General features: G+C 36.9%; 1 protein-coding gene across 2 annotated transcripts; it reads right to left on the minus strand.

The window, feature by feature from the left end:
• Window positions 1-766: 766 nt before the first annotated feature.
• Window positions 767-18497, minus strand: LOC134531853 (large ribosomal subunit protein uL10). 2 transcript variants are annotated; one of them, XM_063367844.1, is made up of 7 exons: window positions 18375-18497; window positions 17592-17680; window positions 16040-16215; window positions 13598-13832; window positions 11104-11289; window positions 9688-9846; window positions 767-979 (listed from the first exon to the last, which is right to left on the minus strand). In XM_063367844.1, exons 2-7 carry the CDS (start codon window positions 17643-17645, stop codon window positions 833-835), a joined length of 957 nt encoding a protein of 318 aa, XP_063223914.1. In that variant the 5' UTR covers window positions 17646-17680; window positions 18375-18497; the 3' UTR covers window positions 767-832. The 2 variants fall into 2 exon arrangements, with proteins under 2 accessions (XP_063223914.1, XP_063223913.1); XM_063367843.1 differs by having other exon boundaries at window positions 18302-18394.
• Between the last annotated feature and the right edge of the window lie 2621 nt (window positions 18498-21118).

A 21118-nucleotide genomic window follows, 5' to 3' on the forward strand; every position in this document is an offset into this window, starting at 1 on the left:
CCACCATGCTGCCGAGAAATAAGCATGACTAGTTTTATCAGCTGTACAGGTTTAAATAGGATCATGCTTGCTAAGTGAGCTTTAAATAAATGGATATTCAGAAGTTATACTGTATCTGACAAATATGTTTTTATTAATTTATCAACTACATTTGTAAGCTAATTCTGGTAAACCAAGTAAAAACATTTAGCATCATTGTTTCCCAAGTTGGTGATATAATTGGATTAACAACTCATGTTCAAGTAAAACTATGTAGTTTTCAAAATCTTCAATTTCAATCTATAAAAAGTTTACGTAGGGATATTTTGAATTTATCAAGCAGGAAAAACTTCTTGGAGCAAAAATTAATGTTTTGACCAAACGGCCATGAGCATAAAATATTTTAACTTGAAAACTTTTACGCATTTAGAGATTTATTTTTTTAAAGGTTCCGAACTGCGTATTATTCAATTGTCTTGTCTCAACTTATCAAAATATTCCCTAATTACACATTGATTTCCAAACTGAAATTTAGTAGTACTGCTGTTCAGTGCACATGATGAAATAAACTCTGGATATTTTTACAAAAAAATAATTATTATTTTCAAATTTAAGCTATTGAAGTAAAATCAAACAACACAATAGTAATAATTATTATTCCTTTTGATACGTTGAATTAAAAACATTAGCACAGGTGTAATTGCTCTCAATGCGGTGGGGACTGTAATTCAGTAATAACCATCAAGGAAGGGAAGGTGAGGGCAGTGAATGACACGGTCACGAGAGCTGGGAGGTTCAACTCCTTTTATTATCGGTCTGGCTCGACAGTACAGTACAGCACACAGCACAGCAACTAGTCGAAGAGGCCGAAGCCCATGTCGTCATCCTCGCTCTCGCTCTCCTCCTTCTTCTCCTCCTTCTTGGCCTCGGCCGGGGCGGGGGCCGCCGCGGCCGCCACGGGGGCTGCTGCTGCGGCCGCCGCCACGAACTTCGAGGGATCCTGCAAGCAGTCGCACCGCTCCAGCCACTGCTCCACACACTGTCAGCAGAACCCTGCTAGCAAGTCTCTCAACGTTATTAGATATCCGACTTGTTAACAAGGGATTTATTGAAAGGGTAAAATAGTATTTATTTACTAATAGGGCTGAAGCTAGATTTTTTTCAAACTTATCATGCAGGCCATTTTAAGTGGGTTTAAGAGGGTTTTACTGTACTTCCCAAACAATTTTCAAGACCTCTTAACAAAATTTTCTTACAACAATTTTATATCACATGCCCAATTTTGTACAATGATCAAAATATAAACAATCGTAGTGACCATCTTAACCAAATGATCAAGTGGGCCAAATGATCAAATAACATCCCTTGTCTCTAAAGGACAATAAGTGGACAAAAAAAAGTAGTGTTCAATTTGTTATTGATAGGGGCATATAAAGCATTTGTAGTGACAACATAAGCATACCTGCCAAATTGTTAGGAGTCCAAATTCACAAATCTATAGCGTACATCAGTCGCGATGTTTAAAATAAGTGATCCGGAAAACACGTGTTTATTTTGCATTGATAACACCACATCTCTACCCAAAATACGAAAGTTAAATAAAAAGTTACTGTAATTTATTAAAACTTAACAGCTTGAATGCAAAATAAATGATTTAATACACATGTACACAAGTTAATGTGTGTCTATATATATATATATATATATATATATATATATATATATATATATATATATATATATTTTTCTTACTGAGATAGGCCTTTATCATAAGTCCTTTAGTTTCTTCCCTTTGGAGCACAAATCATAAAATAAAGTTTACTTTAGAGCATGTCATTACTATCAGTTCAGAAAAAAAATACCACTTCATGCCAATGTAGTTCAATTTGCTAATTATGAGTTAATGTTAATATGTACACAAAACTGCCACACAAACACACAGTGTACGAAAAAAAACAGGAACTTATTTCCTACGACCACTTGACTGTGCTCTGTAATTCTGCAGATACTGTACAGTAGCATGTTTAGCTCTTTTTTAAAAAAATAACTAAAAACTTGTTTGTAGCAAACTGGTGAGCTTCCACTCTTCAAAATGGTTATATCCTGCACTGTTCTGTTGCTCATCGATGACCTAAATTCTGTTCGGTTTTTTTTTGTAATACTGAACATTCTGTCACACTACGCATTGCTATGGGGAATCAAAAGTATTGACAAAACAGTTTCTGAAATTCTGTCATATTTTAATTTTCCATCAACAGTGAGCATATTTCCTACTTCAGTCCATATAGTATCAATTATCTCTTTCTTATTTATTACAACAGTGAGATCTTCAACTTGCAATGCTGCAAACTGCCAATGCAGTTCATCCATTGCACCATCCATGCCTTCACCATCTCTGACTGGCAGTATGAAAGGAAACAAATCAATGAAATATTTCAGATTTGCCAATTTCGCATCACTTATTTTTGCTACTTGAGCATTGACAAGCACTTCACTCTTCATGGGAAACTTATGTACAACATAATCACATGCTAAGGTAAAATATTTTTTTTTGACAGCTGAAAAAAAAAAATTTTTTCTCCTCATCTGACAACAAACTAACAATTCTCTCAGCCTGACATCCAATCATTAACTGACTGTCACACTTTTGATTGGCTGCACAATGGTAATCAACTTCCAACGCCACACCTTTCACAGCACTACCACAAACAAAATACAATAAGAGATTTCTCAGAAAATCTTGCAGGAGATCTAACAATACATGGATGTGTGGACTTGAAGACTGAAGTGTTAGATTTACGTAGTTTATCAAAGACCGGTACAACATCCAGGAAAAATAAACAGAATGCCTTGTTTAGTGAGGAAGATAAAAACATGAAAAGTTTCTCATCACGACACAGGGCAGGACAGCCACTCTTCAACACTGCACTGTCACTCTTTAAAACAGAACAACAATATTCTTTTTTTTGTTTTTTCACATCAGAAGGGTTGTCCTCTTTCTTTCTTTTACCGGTACTAGCACTACTTTCAGTAGTTCTGCTGGATGGCCCTTGCTGTTTTTTTGGGATCTTGTATGATGATAATGTGCCTGGCTGTTTCTGAGGACTCCCTGTAACCTCATCTTTGAAAAAACTTACAAGAGGTTCCCACTGTTCAATAATCCAAGCTAGGCTTCTTCCCAAAGACAGACAGCCATCTCGTACACACATGCTTCAGGATCTTATGAACTTCATTATCATGGAGACCTTGAAAGTCACGCAGCCTTTCCTTTCTTTTGGAGCTATTTTCTAAAAAGTAATAAATGTCTACAAGTAATTCTTCCACCCTCACTGGCAAACTTGCAGAAGCCTTTTCTGCAGCCAAATTAATTAAGTGGCACAGACAAACTAATACTACTAAATTTGGCTGCTTTTCTTTTAATACAGAAATAACACCATTTTTAACTCCAACCATAACTGCTGCATTATCACAGCCAATACCTATACAATTATGAATTGGCACATTCATACTTTCAAGTTCTGATAGCAATAACTGCCCAAAATTTTTAGCAGTAGAAGCACCTTCCAATGAAGGTATGGCCAAAACACAACTATGTAGTTACTAACCTGCAGTCAGGGTTGTAATAAAAATTACCACGAGAGGATATAACTTATTATTTGTGTCATTGCTTCCATCAGTAGAGCCAAGATTTTATGGTGTTATGAAAAAGGACTTTTCGTCATTAAGAATTGTGGATTTCGTCTTTATCGTCATAAAAAATTAAAACACATGTAATAACATGTACACACCTAGCAGAGCTGCCTTGATCAAATGCTTCAATAATTCGTGGTTAGAGACTTAAAATATGCACATTAAACAATACTATGTTGAGAGTACATAAAAAATTAACAACTAAAATATTTAGTATTCTTATGCAGGTAAGTACTGTTCCTGAGTTCAGGAGAGAGTCTAAATTAATTAAAATAGAAACTACAGTTAAACTTTTGTTCTATAAATGCAATATAATTAAGCTCAGGAAAAAGCCACCATTGTCAGCAGTTCAGCATTCTCTGGTTTTAGAGATCTTCTTCTGTCACTTAAAACTACAGAATACTTAGAAAAAGATTTTTCTGAGTCCACATTCGTTGCAGGTATCCATATTAACTTTAAAGCAGCAGCTGCAAATTCAGGATAATCCGCTTTCATTTTGTTTACTTTATGGGCCCAACATTGTATGTGGTACATGTGGTCACCAAATACACCTTCAAGGGTACCAGCAGATTTTGTCATGTACCTGGCACTATCTGTAACATACGCAATTATGTTTTCTTCCTTGACTTCATATTTGGAGCATACATCAATCACTGCCTGAGAACAACAAACAGCATTTGCTGCATCAAGGACACAAGAAGCCCCTAAGATAACATCTTGTTCAGCACCTGGTTTCAGAATTTTAAACAAGATGTTGAAAACACAATTATTACTCTTGTCAGTGGTTTCATCTGCGAGTATGACCACATCTTGCCCCAAGAGCTGCTGCTTGATTTCCACTTCTTTTTTCTCTCTAAGTAGGGGAATGTAATTTTTCCTCATCCAATCCGCTGTTGGAAGATCACCAGCACCACTTACATGCTTCTGCATCCATGCAGTCAGCTTGCTGTTGTCAAGTTTCTCAAGAGGAATACCTGCAGCTACAAAGGCTTCAACAGTTTCGAGAACAAAATCTTCCTTTTGTTTTTTTGCGCATATTTGCGCCACTCCTGCTTCTGGGATAGAAAGCTGTCGTTTCAAAGTGCATGGGGATCGTTTAGCTTTTACATGTTTGTCGCTAATTATGTGCTCGTTTACCGTGTCCTTACGTTCATGCTCCAAACGGAAATTACAATATTTACAGAAAAGTATTTTTCCGTCACTGACATATAATCCCTCATTCTTAAACTCGTCAGCACGTGATGCCTCAGTAGCTTTATTTTTCGGCATGATTAAGAAATTTAGCTTTCATTTATGCACGTCATTTGTAAACAAAGCCCGGAGGTACCAAAAACTAGTATTTACTGAAGTTTTAGCGAAAAAATAAACCGCGGGAAGCCTACTTTTTACAGGCGAGAGAGCCATATGCTCAACCCGAAGTAAAAGGTTAGGTTATGTCAGGTCAGTGAAATAAATGTTTTTATTTATTTTCCGGGAGGGTTGGGTAGGTAAGCGTTATTTAAAATATTTAATGACCGTAAAATAAATAAATCCTTGCAATATGGTGCTTTTTCATTAGCGATCGGAAAACTTCGATTATGTTATGATTTTGGCACACTCGCCTGTGAAGTGTGAAATGAAAATGAAGGCTTCACTCACGGTAAACTGCTTATTCAACAAGCACACAAAATTGTGTTACAGTGAAATTTCATTAAATATTAAGTGATCATTAAATATCAATGTTCGCTTTTATTTTATTTTCATACGTATTTATTTAATGAATGCAGTTTTTTTTCACGTGTATTTTTCAAAGGATACAGCAAACAAGGCGCTGAGATTTTTCACGTTGTTGTGTTTGTTAACTTGATAATTTTAAGTTTACGATTGTCAGTTGTTAATATTGCGTGATCTCTAGTGGCTAGATGCGTTTAAAAACCCTAACCTAACTTAGATAACGATCTTTTTTTGTTCGTGAAATCGTCAATTTTTGTGATATCTTGTAATTTTTTAAGATGAATAATTAACGCATTAAATAACCACCACACTGCAGTTGGATGACGACCATTTCTTCTACAAACAGTTACGGAATTTTTGTCAATCAACCAATAGTCGGTAGTTAACGATTTAAATCTATATTGAGGTGTTTATTTGTGGTTAGAAAACATTTCGCATTTTTCGCGGTTTGGGATGAATTTCGCGTGAAAATTCGCGATTTCGCATAAAACCATATAATCTTGGCTCTATCCATCAGTAGCTAGTGTATATGGGCCACTTTGCAAGCACTTTACTACTGAAGTAGTAGGTAGTATTGGAAGCCATTTCTTTCACTATTCCTGCAGTTTTAGTGCACCCACCGCTGTACATTTTTGTGATATAAGACCCTGGGAACATTTTTCGAAACAAATGCCCGGCATGGTTGGCGACGCTGAATGGAAGGTTATGTTCCACTAAAAAGCTTGTAAAATAACATTCCACCCTAATCACATCACTGTCACTGTTACGGTTCACAGAAAAGAAACTACTTTTTTTTTTTTTTTTTGTTTTCTTCTGCAAGCTTCGCGTTGTTGGCATATTTCAGGCTCTTGACGTGATAGGAAATATTGTGCTTGCCGCCATGGGAAACATTAATGCCGCAACGACAAACACTACAAAACCCAAAATTAGAGCCTTTTTCACTCTTAGTAATGAAAGGAAATAATTCTGAGTAAGATGACCGAAAAACCTGTCCATTTTGTTTTTTCCTACTAGTAGCCATTATGAAGTCATATTATCTTACGTTTCGTACAAGCACTAACTTATAAAATATTTACCGCACTCATACATAAACGGTAAGTCGTTATCACTCGTCTCCAGCCAACCTGCTGTGTACCAACAAAGCTCACAAAAATTACTTTCATGACTCTTCCGCACAAAAGATTAGCAAGATCAGTTGCCATCCAGCCTGCTGTGTACCAATGAAACTTACAAAAATTACTCTCTTTTCGGAACGATTTTTCTCTGACTCCATTATTCTCATATTATCGTGGACACCATGTTGTTAAACAATAACAAATGCTGCTCAAACGGTACATTTATATAGGCACTAAAATATTATACTGCATTTTTGAACAGACAAAAATCGTAAGATGTTCCGAATTTCTGTACAACCGTAATATGAATTATTTTCCGTACAAATTACGGGAAAATCGTACAAGTTGGCAGATATGTACATATATAAAGAAATTAAATGCAAAATGATTTTCTCTAAATTGTTTTCTTTCCTTCATTATTTATTGCATAAACTTTACTTATAAAATGTATGGCAATGTTTTAATAAAGCTAAGCTATATAATGTTTTAATTTTACATATGGCTCGAGAACCTTTCTTTCTCATTATTCAGTTAAAGACCAAAATACTGGTCATCGGTTCATTTTAATTCAAAACAATTATTTCTGTATGAGGTTCGGTTCGAAACCAGAGAACTGAGGTTCGCCCAGCTCTAGTTATGTTTTAATGTTGTTAAAACAGTGTGCTTTCTTTGATTTTCCTACAACCAGCAGCGGCAACTTTTCAGTTCCATCCATGTTTGCACCCAACAACACAGTAACCCTTTCCTTACTTTGTTTACCTCCATGGCATGTTTCACCTTTTAAAACAAAGGTTTTGCTACGAGCATGTTGAAAAATAGCCCACATTCATCAACATTAAAAACTTTTTTTGTTTCAAAGTCCTTTAAAATTGCAGGCAACTTTGTATGAATCCAAGTCTCGATAGTATCGTCACACACACTTGCAGACTCCCCACTGACAGTTCTGTAAACTATTCCCACTCTGTTCTTGAATCTGTTTCATTTGAAGGTTGAAAATCAACACCAAGGTTATGTGCGATTTGTACAGCTTTTACTCTCAAAATTGGGCCATTTGTCGGGATTCCAAGTGCCCTCTGTTCCTTAAACCAAGTCAAGAGTAAACATTCAACTTCTACGTATTTACTAACCTTCACTTTCTTGCATTTTGATGAAACACTAGCAGCCAAAAGTTGATTCAGTTTCACCATAATTCCGTTCAATGTAGACGGCGGCATCCTGAGTTTTTTTTGCCATAATCTTAGTGTCGAAGGAATCGCATCAACTTCCGATATTATTTTCAGCTTTTCTTCAACAGTTAACGCCTTTCGTTTAATAGGTCCTCCACTATTTTTCACAACACTAAACGTTCATTATGATTAATAACCACAAAATCACAACTAAAAAGTTTGCCTAAAATCACTTAACCTAAAACCCCTTTATTGCAGGTTATCAATTACTGTCTACTGAGCACGATATAAAGTGTGCACACTGCTTGCAAAAAAACTACAAGTGGAAAGATCAATGAATAATGGCTGGTGGTAATACTGGTAATGTGGTTTGCTGTATATTAAGCCGGAGTTACAATAGCCCGTCGCCTCTGTCCGCCCGTCACATTTTCATCCGTCAACACCACGAACCTAGGCAAGCAATTTACAACAAGGCATCTCGTCCGTCCGTTAAAACATTTTCCAAAATCAGTGCAGCCAACAAATGGGAACTTTAATGGTCTAATGTCCGAGGAAATGCTCATATAAGCTAAATATTTTTGGCGATCCTGTTCACGTTTAAAATCGTACAGAAACTCATGTTCCCGTACATAATGGATCAGCAAATCTTCATAAAAATTTGAAGTTACTACAATTCAACGAGTTTTTCAAATCGCAATGCACATAATGTTAACCAAACTGTGAACAGTTGATGTTATCTTTAAAAGATTTGTGCAATGGGAGCGCATGACTTGATGTAAGTTTTTGGACATACACCATTGCTAAGAACTTTTCTTAGCAATGGCGTATGTCCAAAAACTTACATCAAGTTGTGAACAGTTGAACTAACAAAAACAACTCCACTGACTTGTATTTGGAGAACAATTGACTGGCGCGACCAACCATAGATATTTCATCCGTTCGTCCATCAAAAGTATAAGTTTGCCAAGCATTTGACGGACGGACGGACAGACGGACGAAAAGTTTCGAGCTCTCTTATTTGCTGCAGGTCACGTGATTGACGGATGGAGGCGACAGGCTATTGTAACTCCGGCTTTAGTCACGTGTTAGAAAATGGTGTGTAGATGGAACAGCGTCTCAGTCAAGCAAATGATTGGACGTAAAATACACTCGTAACAGCGCGCAGCGTGTGGGGCAGGTTTCGACGATCGTGTGCGTTTATCATTCGTCACCAGTTATTACTAGAGTGGGGAAATGGCGCACAGATAGAACAGCGTGTCTGTAACAGCGAGTGGCATGTGGCGCAGGTTTCGACGGTCTTGTGCTGTTCAAATTAACTCATCATTTGTAAATACATCAGTAAATTTTTTTAATTAACTTTAAAAATTGTTCAAATGCTTACAGTTAATGTTATTATTTTTTTTTCTACAAATGCGGAACGTTATATGCGGGTAGCATATATAAACACAAACGTTATGAAAGGGAAAAATTAACATAGAGATATATGGAAGTGATCAAGGGAATAATTTTTTGAACTTAATAAACGGGAAAACGTGTTACGCGGGATTGTCTTTAGCGATTTTTACTGTATGTCATGAGTAAATATAAACTGTTTAATTAAAATATCTCAGCAGCGTATATAAGCATCATGAACTGTGCCGTTAAGCAATTTGGGGCACAATTTGTGAATAAATACCTCAGCCTCTGTTCGGGTTTATATGGTAGATTTTTTTTTACAATCAGACAAAAAAATTTAAAAATTAATATTTTACCATCATTAAGACAATGTCTTACAACAAAGTATGCAACTGGAAAAAGACTGCAATTGGCCATGAAACCAATTGATTATTTAACATACGATAACTCATTAACACATGCCCTATGCAGTGTTACTTCCTTAGCCCCTTTTCTTAACGCTGAATAGTTTAGTTGATTTTGCCAAAAAAAAAATGTTATGATTTTGTATTACTTCACAAATTTTGCACTGCACCATTTCTCGGGGTCCCCGGCCATTAGTCCATCACAGCAGAGGATCGTACACCCACCTTGAGGAACTCCTTGACGTGCTGGGCCTCCTTGAAGTGGACGTCGGTGGCCGCTGCCACACACAGCAGGTTCTTGAAGCCATTCACGATGCTGTGGGGCACCGAGGCGATGGTCGGGTAGCTGATGGACAGGCACACGGCTGCCAAGCGAGCCACTCCCTGCACACGCAAAAACATTTCCCATAAAAACACTACATTAACACCTGATTATACACAAGTACAAAAATTAATTGATTAAGATAATCCCACCACGAAAATTGGACATTTTTGAGTTACTCAAGAACCAAAAATTTTCATGTCCAACTTATACAAGTGTTTATTACTGCAAAATTGGATGGATTTATTTTTCGCACCACGCAAGATAATGAAATTATATAGTTAACTAAAAACGTAAGTATCTCAGACAGTGGATCCTAGTTACTACGGGACCTTCGAAGATACGAGTTATATAATGCACCGTCAGTTTGACTACGTAAATCATACTTAATTTGTCTGGTAATTACGAGTGTTTCCTTGTTGGCCCTTCCGTAAACTCAAGTGATTTAAATGGCATTTTGAAAAAAGTTCAAGGTTCTGCCCTAGTAGTTAGCTGCTGTGCGGGCTTTCAACTATAGGGGAAAATCTAAAAATAAACCATCCTACACAGGATGTGAAGCCTATGCCCCTCCCTTCGCACAGCCTTCTCGCACTTCTTTTATTTTCCTTTCTCCACTATATTTACCTCCCCTCCTTCACGATGCGACCGTGGGCCCAGCTGCTAACTTAGCTGTGTTCCGTTGCTCCCTCATGCGTCAGACCAATTAATTCCCAATTTAAATGAACACCATTGCAGATACAAAAAAATCATAGAGACCTTTTCATTTGTAATTTAATTTCCCACAACTTTAATTCAATACCTTTTTCACCAAAGTGCACCGTTTTAGAGTTATGGTGTGTAATTGACATGTTTAGAATGTTCAGGAACCTTAACTTTGACTTCAATTTTCTATGTTCGGTTATTACCAATATTCGTAGTTAAGAGGATTTTCCCTACCATTGTCAGCTCGCGTAATACCGAGGTTCCACAGTATAGTGAAATATGTACAAAGTTCTACTGTATTAGAAGCTGATTTCTTCGACAATATGTTCTTTGGGGGCACCACTGTTTCAACAGAAAAATCCCAAAACAAAATCCAGCATGGGAAGCACCCTTAAATTTTTTAGTAAATGTCCACTAAATTGTAAAACCCCCCCCCCACCAAATGTCAGAACTCAACAGTGGACAATCATAATTTTGTGAAGTGTTCGTCTGGAAATGTCTTAAAACAAACAACCACCCTGATACAGTATTTTACAAAACAGTAAAAGTTACGGGTTTCTTGCTGGAGTTGTCTTGCTTGGATAATATAGTTTTAACTTGTTCTGATCGTGCATCACCTCGAGGAACTTGACGCGCAGGTCCTCCGGCTTGATGTCGAGGATGGCCGGCTCGAAGATGGTCCCCGAGTCGTACACCATCTGCACCACCAAGCCGTACGAGAAGGGGGAGATGTTGAGCATGTTGAGCAGCGTGGCGTCGCTCGCCCCCACCTTGTCCCCCTCCTTCAGGATGTGCACGTCGTTCTGCAAGCACACCCCACGCCGACGCCTCAGGCACAGCTCCCAAAAACTAAGGATGAGCCAGCCAAATACTCTCATCAAAAAATAATTTTGGTATACAAGAATAATGTTTAAATACAAATATTTGTGTAAGGAAAATCCAGGAAAGAAATGCTAGCACCCGTGTGGTTAACAAGGACTATGTTATTTATTCCTACAAGAAATGTTTGCATCAGCCACCATGTACAAAGCTCTGAATTTGTGTCAGTAGTACTTCAGAAAACCTTTCAGGCATATTTTCTTATTTTTTATTTTATATTTTTAAAAATAAATTAGTGGTGCACCGATGCGGATACCGATGAATCGTAATCGGCGATTATGGGTACTTACCGATTAATCGTAATCGATGATTATCGTAACGATTACTTTGCCGATTATTTACATCCCGGCGTAATTAAGTAGGTTTTTACCTTGTAATATTTTGTTACACATTTTAGGACGAAATACGGTAATATTTGTATATATTACAAAATTCATCTAACTCCGTCATATCATAATTACAGATATTTCGTTAAGTTTAATAAATCTCATTGCCTTGAACAATAAAAAATTCATTTTTCCTACACGTATATTTCAGAGATTAGAGAAGTCCGGTTTATTTACGTTTCGTCTGTTTAGTGGCCTTGTAAATTACCTATAGCCAGAGACGTAAAATAGATGGCACGCAATCAAAATACCACAAACAGTTGCAGTGGATTCTATGACAATCGATCTTTTCGAGTCATAGTAGCAGTTCAAAATCGTGGTCCCGATATCTTCTAGTTTTTATCACTGTGTTTTACAAACTCGTTATGGGCGTCTTTGGTAACATTATCCGTTTGTTATTTGTATGTGACGTGAAAAGTGAAAAAGTATTGATAATTGTATATATTCAGTGAACATAAATAAAATCACATGTGCTAGAATTGTTTTTTAGTCATTTTTATATAATTATAGTGAGATGGCGAGTAGGGAGAAAAAAAGTGAAGTGTGGAAACATTTTTTCTATAAACTCAAGTGAACAAAATAAAGCAGCATGTTTACATTGTTAAACAGTAATTTCTTGATGCAACCTTATGTGATAGTCGATAATAATGCTAGTTTTTCGCAACAAAAACTTACCCATTGTAAATTACAATTATTAGACTGTAGTTAAAGTTGTTTACTATAACAAATATAAATAGAAGTTAATTTAATTTACACTTTACAATGACTTAATAGTGTATTTTATATATTTTTATACGGTTATAACTGTATTCTCAATTTTACCTAATCTTGTTATTAAATTCACATGGGAATAAAAATTTTGTGTGCATTATTATTATTACACTTAAAAAAATGTCTTCATTATAATCGGTAACTGAATCGGTATCTGCCGATTATTGCTCTCATAATCGGTAATCGAATCGGTAATCGGTAAAGTCATATCGGTGCACCACTAAAATAAATCATTAATTTTAAGAAATTTAAATAATGTAATGGATGTTGATTTAAAACTTATTATGTCTGTATTTTAGTAATAAATTATTTTATATCTGATCATGAAATTAAAGATTTGGATTTGAGAAAAATTGCATCTGACCCACTTCTGACAAAAATCTATAATGTTAGATCTTTATCTAAAAACCTATGCTAATTAAATGGCATCTTTAAATTATCTTTAAAATTCTGTAATATACGTTTCAAGTAAAATGAAAATAAAAATTCAAGTACTCACTGAAAAGTAAATTTTTTTACCAAAAAGAAAAATATATACTCGGATGCTTAATATCAAAATTATTTCCATTTTAAGAGTTGAACATATTTGAGTAGGTTGAACATTCAGGGCCCGACATGAACCACGGATTGGCTCGGGGAAAAGCTCATACTGGCATCCTTTCAGGCAGGAATATCAAGCTCAAACGCAGTTCCCGTGAACTCTCTCGCACAAAGCTGCAGTCTTGATGGGAATGACTGTGGCCACTCTCCTAACATTCATGCATAATACATTTAAGATTAAAGGGGAACGCTAAGAAAAGTACTTATTAATTTTCACGTTCATGTCACCATACGTTTGGTTCATGGCCGTATGGTGTACAATAGCACGTGGCACAAAAAAAAAAAAGTAATTTGTTTGCAATGGCGAACGAAGCTGTGGTGACCATACACTCGTGCAGTAACGCTCAATAATTAAACTTCACGCTATTCATTTTGGGGATTTTATTGTTTTCTCTAAAAAAATTTCCGATGGTTTGCCACGAAACACGACTAATTTTGAAAAGAAATTTCACCGGACATTCAGACTGTGACTCACGATGATTTCGATGGTTCCCTTGGAGATCTTGGTGGGGATGGACAGCGCCTGGAAGAAGGAGGTCTTCTCCGGAGACAGGCCCGTGTTCTGGGCGGGGATGACGACGGGGCAGGGGGCGATGGCGCCCGCCCGGGCCGGGGCCCGCACCTTGTTCTCCAGCAGCTTGTCCCGCACCTCCACCAGGTCGCCGCGCGTGAACACGAACCCCACGTTGCCGCGGATGTGCGGCAGCAGCCTGCAACCGCGCACGACTCTCGCTGGCTTTCCACGGCACAGACCGACACGGATGCTCGAAGACAACCTACTGCCTTTGAACTCTCACTGGCTTTCCACGGCACAGACCGACACGGATGCTCGAAGAAAACCTACTGCCTTTGAACTCTCGCTGGCTTTCCACGGCACAGACCTACATGGATGCCAGAAGACAACCTACTGCCTTTGAACTCTCGCTGGCTTTCCACGGCACAGACCGACACGGATGCTCGAAGACAACCTACTGCCTTTGAACTCTCGCTGGCTTTCCACGGCACAGACCAACACGGATGCCAGAAGACAACCTACTGCCTTTGAACTCTCGCTGGCTTTCCACGGCACAGACCGACACGGATGCTCGAAGACAACCTACTGCCTTTGAACTCTCGCTGGCTTTCCACAGCACAGACCGACATGGATGCCGGAAGACAACCTACTGCCTTTGAACTCTCACTGGCTTTCCACGGCACAGACCTACATGGATGCCAGAAGACAACCTACTGCCTTTGAACTCTCGCTGGCTTTCCACAGCACAGACCGACATGGATGCCGGAACACAACCTAGTTGTCCTTCCAAAACGGGAAAACTGTACACATCAACTTCAATCACCTATATGGTAGGAACCAATGTACACAGCTATGTATCATGCTATTTTATTACTTAAAATTTTTTTTTTTTACACATCTTAACTTAAAATGGACGTAGTTATGCAAAAAAAGAACCAACCCACATGAAACCTATTCTGAGTTTTCTGAAGTTAAAATTAATTATAAATTGTAATTCTCGTATTGATAACATAATGTGGGTATAATTTTAATGGTCTAGTATAAATACTGATATAATAATAGCAACGACGGTACGATCAACCTTGTACTATTTTAATTTATTTTAAAGTAAAATATAACAAAATTGTGGGTTGGTTCCTTTTTGCAAAACTACGTCCAAATGTGCGAGCTTCACACAGTACAAAAATTTTTGAAGTCATTAAAATGTTGTGACAAAGTAAGTGTTTACTTACCATAGCATTAAAATTTATTCATTGGTAAACATTATTTTTTAGTCTTGCAAGTCTGCAATCTACCATATTTACAGTGTGTCTCCTCCTCACAAACTGCAACAAACCGCATGCTTGAAGCTTTCAGTGTGAAAAGGAAATGCTCTCCTCTTTTTCGCTGACGTTCACGGCCATAAGGAGCACGTAAACGTGGATGAATCAAAAGAGGCGTGTCATTAAGCTACAATGCAACATCACTGCTGCCACATTGTACCAAGCATGATCTTCATCACAAAATAACCTAAGTCATTGTCTAACTAGACCCTGTGCGGTTTCCAGATTTTCCTGTTACTTTAAAATACCTGACCCAAAACAGAACTGTCCAATAGCGATGAAATATACAATGAAAACTGTCAATTGTCCCACCAAACGCCAAAATAAAAAATTAAACATCATTTAATCAATGATATTGTCAATTCATGAAATAAAACAGAATTTTAACAAAATTATACTATACCTTTATTTTTTAAAATCCCATTTTTTTTAAATTAATGTTTTTTATTCCAAATGTTATTAAAACTGATGCATACAAAACATATTTTTTTAATTAATAAAGTTTCCTAACTCATAATGCACCACTCCTTACCATACTTTTTTTTACCTTACAGTTTGTGATACGTAACTGAAACATAGCAGATTTATTTTTGTTTCTACTAAAATGAGGGCTTGAACAACTATCAGAATGTAACATTTCTGTAGGAATAAGTACTAAGTACATTTTAACATCTTATATGTTAATACTCCTACTTCTTCATACAATAAAATACTACTAATATTATCTCTTGACAGTGAATAAGAAATGTCTTCCAAAAAAGTGATTTTATAAATGAATTTTTTTTTTAAAACCTTTTATTTGCTCTCCCTTAAAAATGGTAATACATGCATTTGTCAATATTAGTGTGATAGTATAACAATACACAATAAGATTAGGCGAAGTACAAATCGCTGAATCGGACTCCAGCCAAGCGTCGCATAGTGTGGTGGTACAGAACCCTTGGTGCGCAAGTCAGACTAGGTTTATTTTAGTTAAATTCACTGTTAAACCACAGTGCACAGTTAGTTTATAAAAATTAAGCCAAAAAAGCAACAAAAGCTAATCAGAAAAATATAGTTCCAGATAAAAAAATGAACTCACTTCTCGAGGGCTGGGTTGCGCTCGATGTGGCCACGGATTGCCTTGCGCATCATCGTGTTCTTGCCCATGAGCACAACTGCCGCGCCGCGCAGAGACATGCGTATCTGCTGCATCTGCTTCGAGCCGACATTGTCCGCACCCACGATGAAGCACTTGGGATAGTCATCCAGCAATTGCTACAGAACAAGACACATTTCCACGGTCCACAACACCAGATCGGCACAGGACAGACAGAGATTACACTATCAGGGCCGGTGCAAGGTAAAGTGTATATAATTAGGAGAAATTGAGTTAATTTGTGAAAATGGTCAATTACATTTTAAGTTAGAAACATAAAAAATACTTCAAAACAATGTGGATGGTTGGTTGGGTTATCATAGCTAAAATACTTTGAATCATGTGGACGGTTGTTTAGGTCAGGTGGGCTGCATATTAAATTGGTAATTCCTAAGCAATCATTAAAAATATTTTACAGTATTTGTAATGTAGCTATACTAAACCAACCAACTGTCCACAAGGTTTTGAAGCATTTTTAATGTAGCTAACATAATGTAATCAACCATTCTCATAATTTTAAATATATTTTTTTCGCTTCAATTGTGTAACATGTTATGTGACTCAAAATACTACTTTAAATACAAACGTCAGAAAGAAAAATTCCGTAATGCAATTAGCTATTTACAAAAAAAAAACAGAAAATACAACCTTTAAAATGTCCCTTATAATTGCAATAGTTGTCAAATTAACTCCTTTGATTATCAAAACAATACCCCTGTTTACTAAATTTCTCCAAAACAAACATACCGAAAAGGAAAAAAGTCACAGCAGACATGTCAATGAATAAACAGTGTAACATAAGCTATAAACTGTGGTTTCTCAGAAACCATTTTCAGGATAATTAGAGTACACCTCTAGTGTTTGAAAAAAGTATGTTCAGAATTTTATTTTTACTTTACATAAAAGACCCTCAATGCATATTAACTCCTTACAAAAGTAGCACAGCTGAGGCATTCGAAAAAAGGGTTGTTCAATAACAGAATGTTATGGCCAGGGCCAAGACTATTTTCCATAAAAATTTCACAGCCTTTAGTTCAATGAAAAATTTAAATACCTAATTAATAAATTTCGTACTCATGGAATTCTGCATGACATGCACTACAGAAACCTGCCAATACAAGAAAATGTATGGGCTTAAATAGCACGTTCTTTCTCTCTTCTACGCAGTTTTACATGAATTCTTTACTGCATTTTATGAAATTTGGTTTGGAACGATTTGCCAAAAGCAAAATCAGAAATTTTCAGATTAACATTGCCATGGTATTGTGACCCTACACTATAAAATGTCATCCTGGAACATTGCATGAGGGTTTATAGGAGTTGTTTCGTGTTCGTCGTGGCAATTTTGACCAACTTAAAAACGTCGAAAGTGTCAAAAGCTAATGCAATCTTACCATTCGACAATACCAATTGTTTATCACCAAAATTCTATATTTTGGGTTAACTATATCGTTTTCAAGGAATAACCTGAACAACATCTAACAAATGTACTCACCACTAGCTTGGTAAAATAGTTACTCTTCCACGTTGTCTTGTCCTCCCTGCCCATCTTGTAAGCAGGGAATTCTGGTCGAAATTTAAGGACTATAACAATCACAAAAATACGCCATTACAGGAATAAATTGAATTACACAAACTAAACAAAAAAAAATGTCTTGAACAAAAACACGAATAAATAACAGCAGCTTAACCCTTTCCTGCCTGGCGGTACTTGTGAGTCCCACAATGTTTGAAGCCCCATAGAAAGTGTGCATGTTTGAAACCACATGCTGCCTGTCGGGACCTCTGTGTCCCTGTATAGCTCCGCTCTGCCAGTTGTCGAAGAAGTTCGATTGACAGCCAAGAGGTTGCAGCACTAAAACGACAGCACTGCACCAGTCTGGAGCGCCTTTTTTTTTTTTGTTTGTTGAGCTGGACATATGATGAATGCCTGTCAGGACTTAAAAGTCCCATCATTAAAAAATATATTAAATATAAATAAAAAAATTTGGAAAAAATTATGGCCTCCTTTTATGCCTACTTAAATATAAAAATGAAATAAAAATTACAAAATTCAATTTTTTTACATTTCTAGGCAGGAAAGGGTTAATTAATGATACAGGACATACTTCTGCATGTCTGCAAAAACTTTAAGTGACAAATTAAAAAACAGGAAATTATAACAAACCATCAAAATTGTATACATGTAAAAGAATAATATATTACCACTATAATAAATATAACTGATAATTCATATATTTCTGGATATAAATAATTACTTATTCAGATAAATCCATACCTTGCAACTAACGCTTCACCGGAACGGGATGTAAAAATTACACAATTAATAACAGTACAAACGTTAACACCAGACAAGGATATGCGAATGCAGCGATCATAGCGGCTTGTCCTGTAGAACGACAAAGACAACCGTATTTATTGGGATTTCAATGGACGATCTCGGCACCGGTTTTCACTCATCGTTTGATATATTGTTTTCCCAGAGTAAAGAATTTTCACTTCTTTCAAATGTATGAAAACAGCAAATTCATAAACCAAGTAATTTTTCGCAATCTATAAATATAAATGACTTGAAAATAATGAAAAATTAACAAAATTTACAAATACAACAAAATGACATTAATCAATACACTTTAAAAAATGAAACATACTTAGGGCGGTATTCCAAGACGTTTGAGTACATTAACGAATATGCACTGCCTTGTTGGGCAACTGCCGTACCATAACTCTCGGGTCATATTCCAAAACGTGTCCTGAACCCCTGTAAGGTATCACATCGGCAGCCGTTTTAATAAATAAGGACTTGTGGGTTGTAACTTGTTAGTTTGTGAGTTGTATTTCGTCGAATCCATCGTAATTTTAGCTTATTTTTTTAAAACTATGGAATTATAATGTGAAATAAAATATTTAATTTTTGTTGTACAAGAATAAACGTTGAATTTTTTGCTGTTTTTTAATATATTAAGAGGGGGGGGGGAAATTGTAATCGTAATAGTTCCGTTAAAGTTCATTCAAAAGAATATATATATATATATATATATATATATATATATATATATATATATATACAGTAATGGATCAAATCGGCAACAGATAGGACACCAAAAATCAGTGCCCTAAAAATAAGGGCTTGGCTGTGTCCTATCGTGCACTTGGAATATGGATAGGGTACAGGTATTACATATTCAACACCTTGGAATACGTCCCTAAATTAATTTGTGTATATTATCTATATTTATTACAATTTATTGAATGTAATTTAATGTGGTTCTATGTTTTTCGAGATTTTTGATTTAATAACATTTACTATTAAGTTAACATATTTTTATAAAAGTTTTCCAAAAATTTAGATCAGAATTAATTACAGTCAACACTTATGTATATTATAAGCACACACATAGGGATTTAATTTCATATTATCGCTTGAGAATTATTTTTGTGAGTTAAGCATTATATATTAAAATTAATTTTTCTTTGTAGTGTGATGGAATTAAAAGTGTTAACTTTGCCGTCACCTGGCCTCTGTAGAAGGCCCTGGAAGTACTTTACGGGCACTACGGGCATCACAGTGCTGCTGTTGTCCGGGGGCACCAGGCTAGTGGAACACTAGGTCATTGGTGATGGGTCGTGGATACTCTGCTCCCGCGTGCCCAGCCAGGTACTTGGCTTGAAATCTAACCTGAACTTCCCTGAGGCCTTTCGGCTGTGTGGAGTACGGGGTGACGCGAAATAATCGTAAGCGATACCGGTTATGTTGATTTATGTTTAATTAACGGACTTCTCCGGTGGTACGCTTGGGTACTCGGTACTCCCTATGCGTACTCTACGCGGTGGAAGAACCGCTACAAACACTATGGGAATGCGCTATACGGCGTCTGAGCCGTTGTACAGTTACATTTACACACACTGATTACAGAACAAACCTGACACAAGTATAACAAAATGAATTTGCCGCTGCAGTCTCGCGGGGCACGGTTACGAGTGTTCTGGAGACGACCAGTACCGAAAGTTAACTGTCTTAGGGTGGCTCAGTGAGAGTGACCTTAAATTACACCTTACACTTAATTGTAGTTGCAGCCGGCAGGCATATGCGCAGTGGTCTAGCGAAAGAGTGTTGGCTGGAGTTGGCCAGTGCCGTAAGTGGCGTGGTACGCGATGCGATGCAGAACCACTAACGAAAACTGTCGGGATAAGCCCGGGACCGCAAAATACACGCCGAGTCGACGTGAGCAGCTATGAAGTAAAAGAAAAGGTTTAGATATTAAAGTGACTACAGAATGAACGATCGGTGAAACAAAGTGGAGGGCTGTTCACCGACACACGTCTTGACCTGGCGCGGAGTGGTTGGAGACTGCCGAACATGGCCGCCTCGCAAGGGAGGGAAACTTTTACCTCCTTTGTGAGCCGGCACCAAAAACTAACATTAACTTAATTTGCTCTGTTATAAGCTAAAAACACGATCCAGGTGCCCAATTAAAAGATAGCACCTGGTAATTGGGTGCTTAAGGCTTAACAATTGTTTTAGAGTATTTAATTATTTAAATTGTGGCATCAAGTTGCCGACTGTAAATTTATTAACATAATGTCTCCCTGTGAATTGCATTAGTGGGATTTCTCCTAATCCGACTTGATCATTGTCACGGGCACTTTAATTAAGGCCAGTGGCTGCGGTGAATGATAATGAAGTTCGTTGTCTGCTCCATGCGCGCACCTCATGCACGGAGTGGCTACGATGCACTTGTTCAATGTCTGGTGTGCTGAAACTGACTGTCATACGCACAGAAAGTGTTTTCTTTTATTTAAATAACACTTTTTAATTATTGTTATTATTATTTATTGACATTTTATGTTTTTGTTCTGTGTTCACGTCTTTGGACGTATCTGCAACTACCATTCTCTATGGTGTAATATAAGTGACGCCGAAGCTCAATTGACAAGACCCCTCTAGGGAACATTAGACCTAAAAACGGCAAATTGAACTTTTTATTTAATAATTACATAAGAGATTTTCCATTGTTGTAA

The sequence above is a fragment of the Bacillus rossius genome, chromosome 5 (assembly GCF_032445375.1).
Source record: "Bacillus rossius redtenbacheri isolate Brsri chromosome 5, Brsri_v3, whole genome shotgun sequence".
In the NCBI taxonomy this organism is placed as follows: domain Eukaryota; kingdom Metazoa; phylum Arthropoda; class Insecta; order Phasmatodea; family Bacillidae; genus Bacillus; species Bacillus rossius.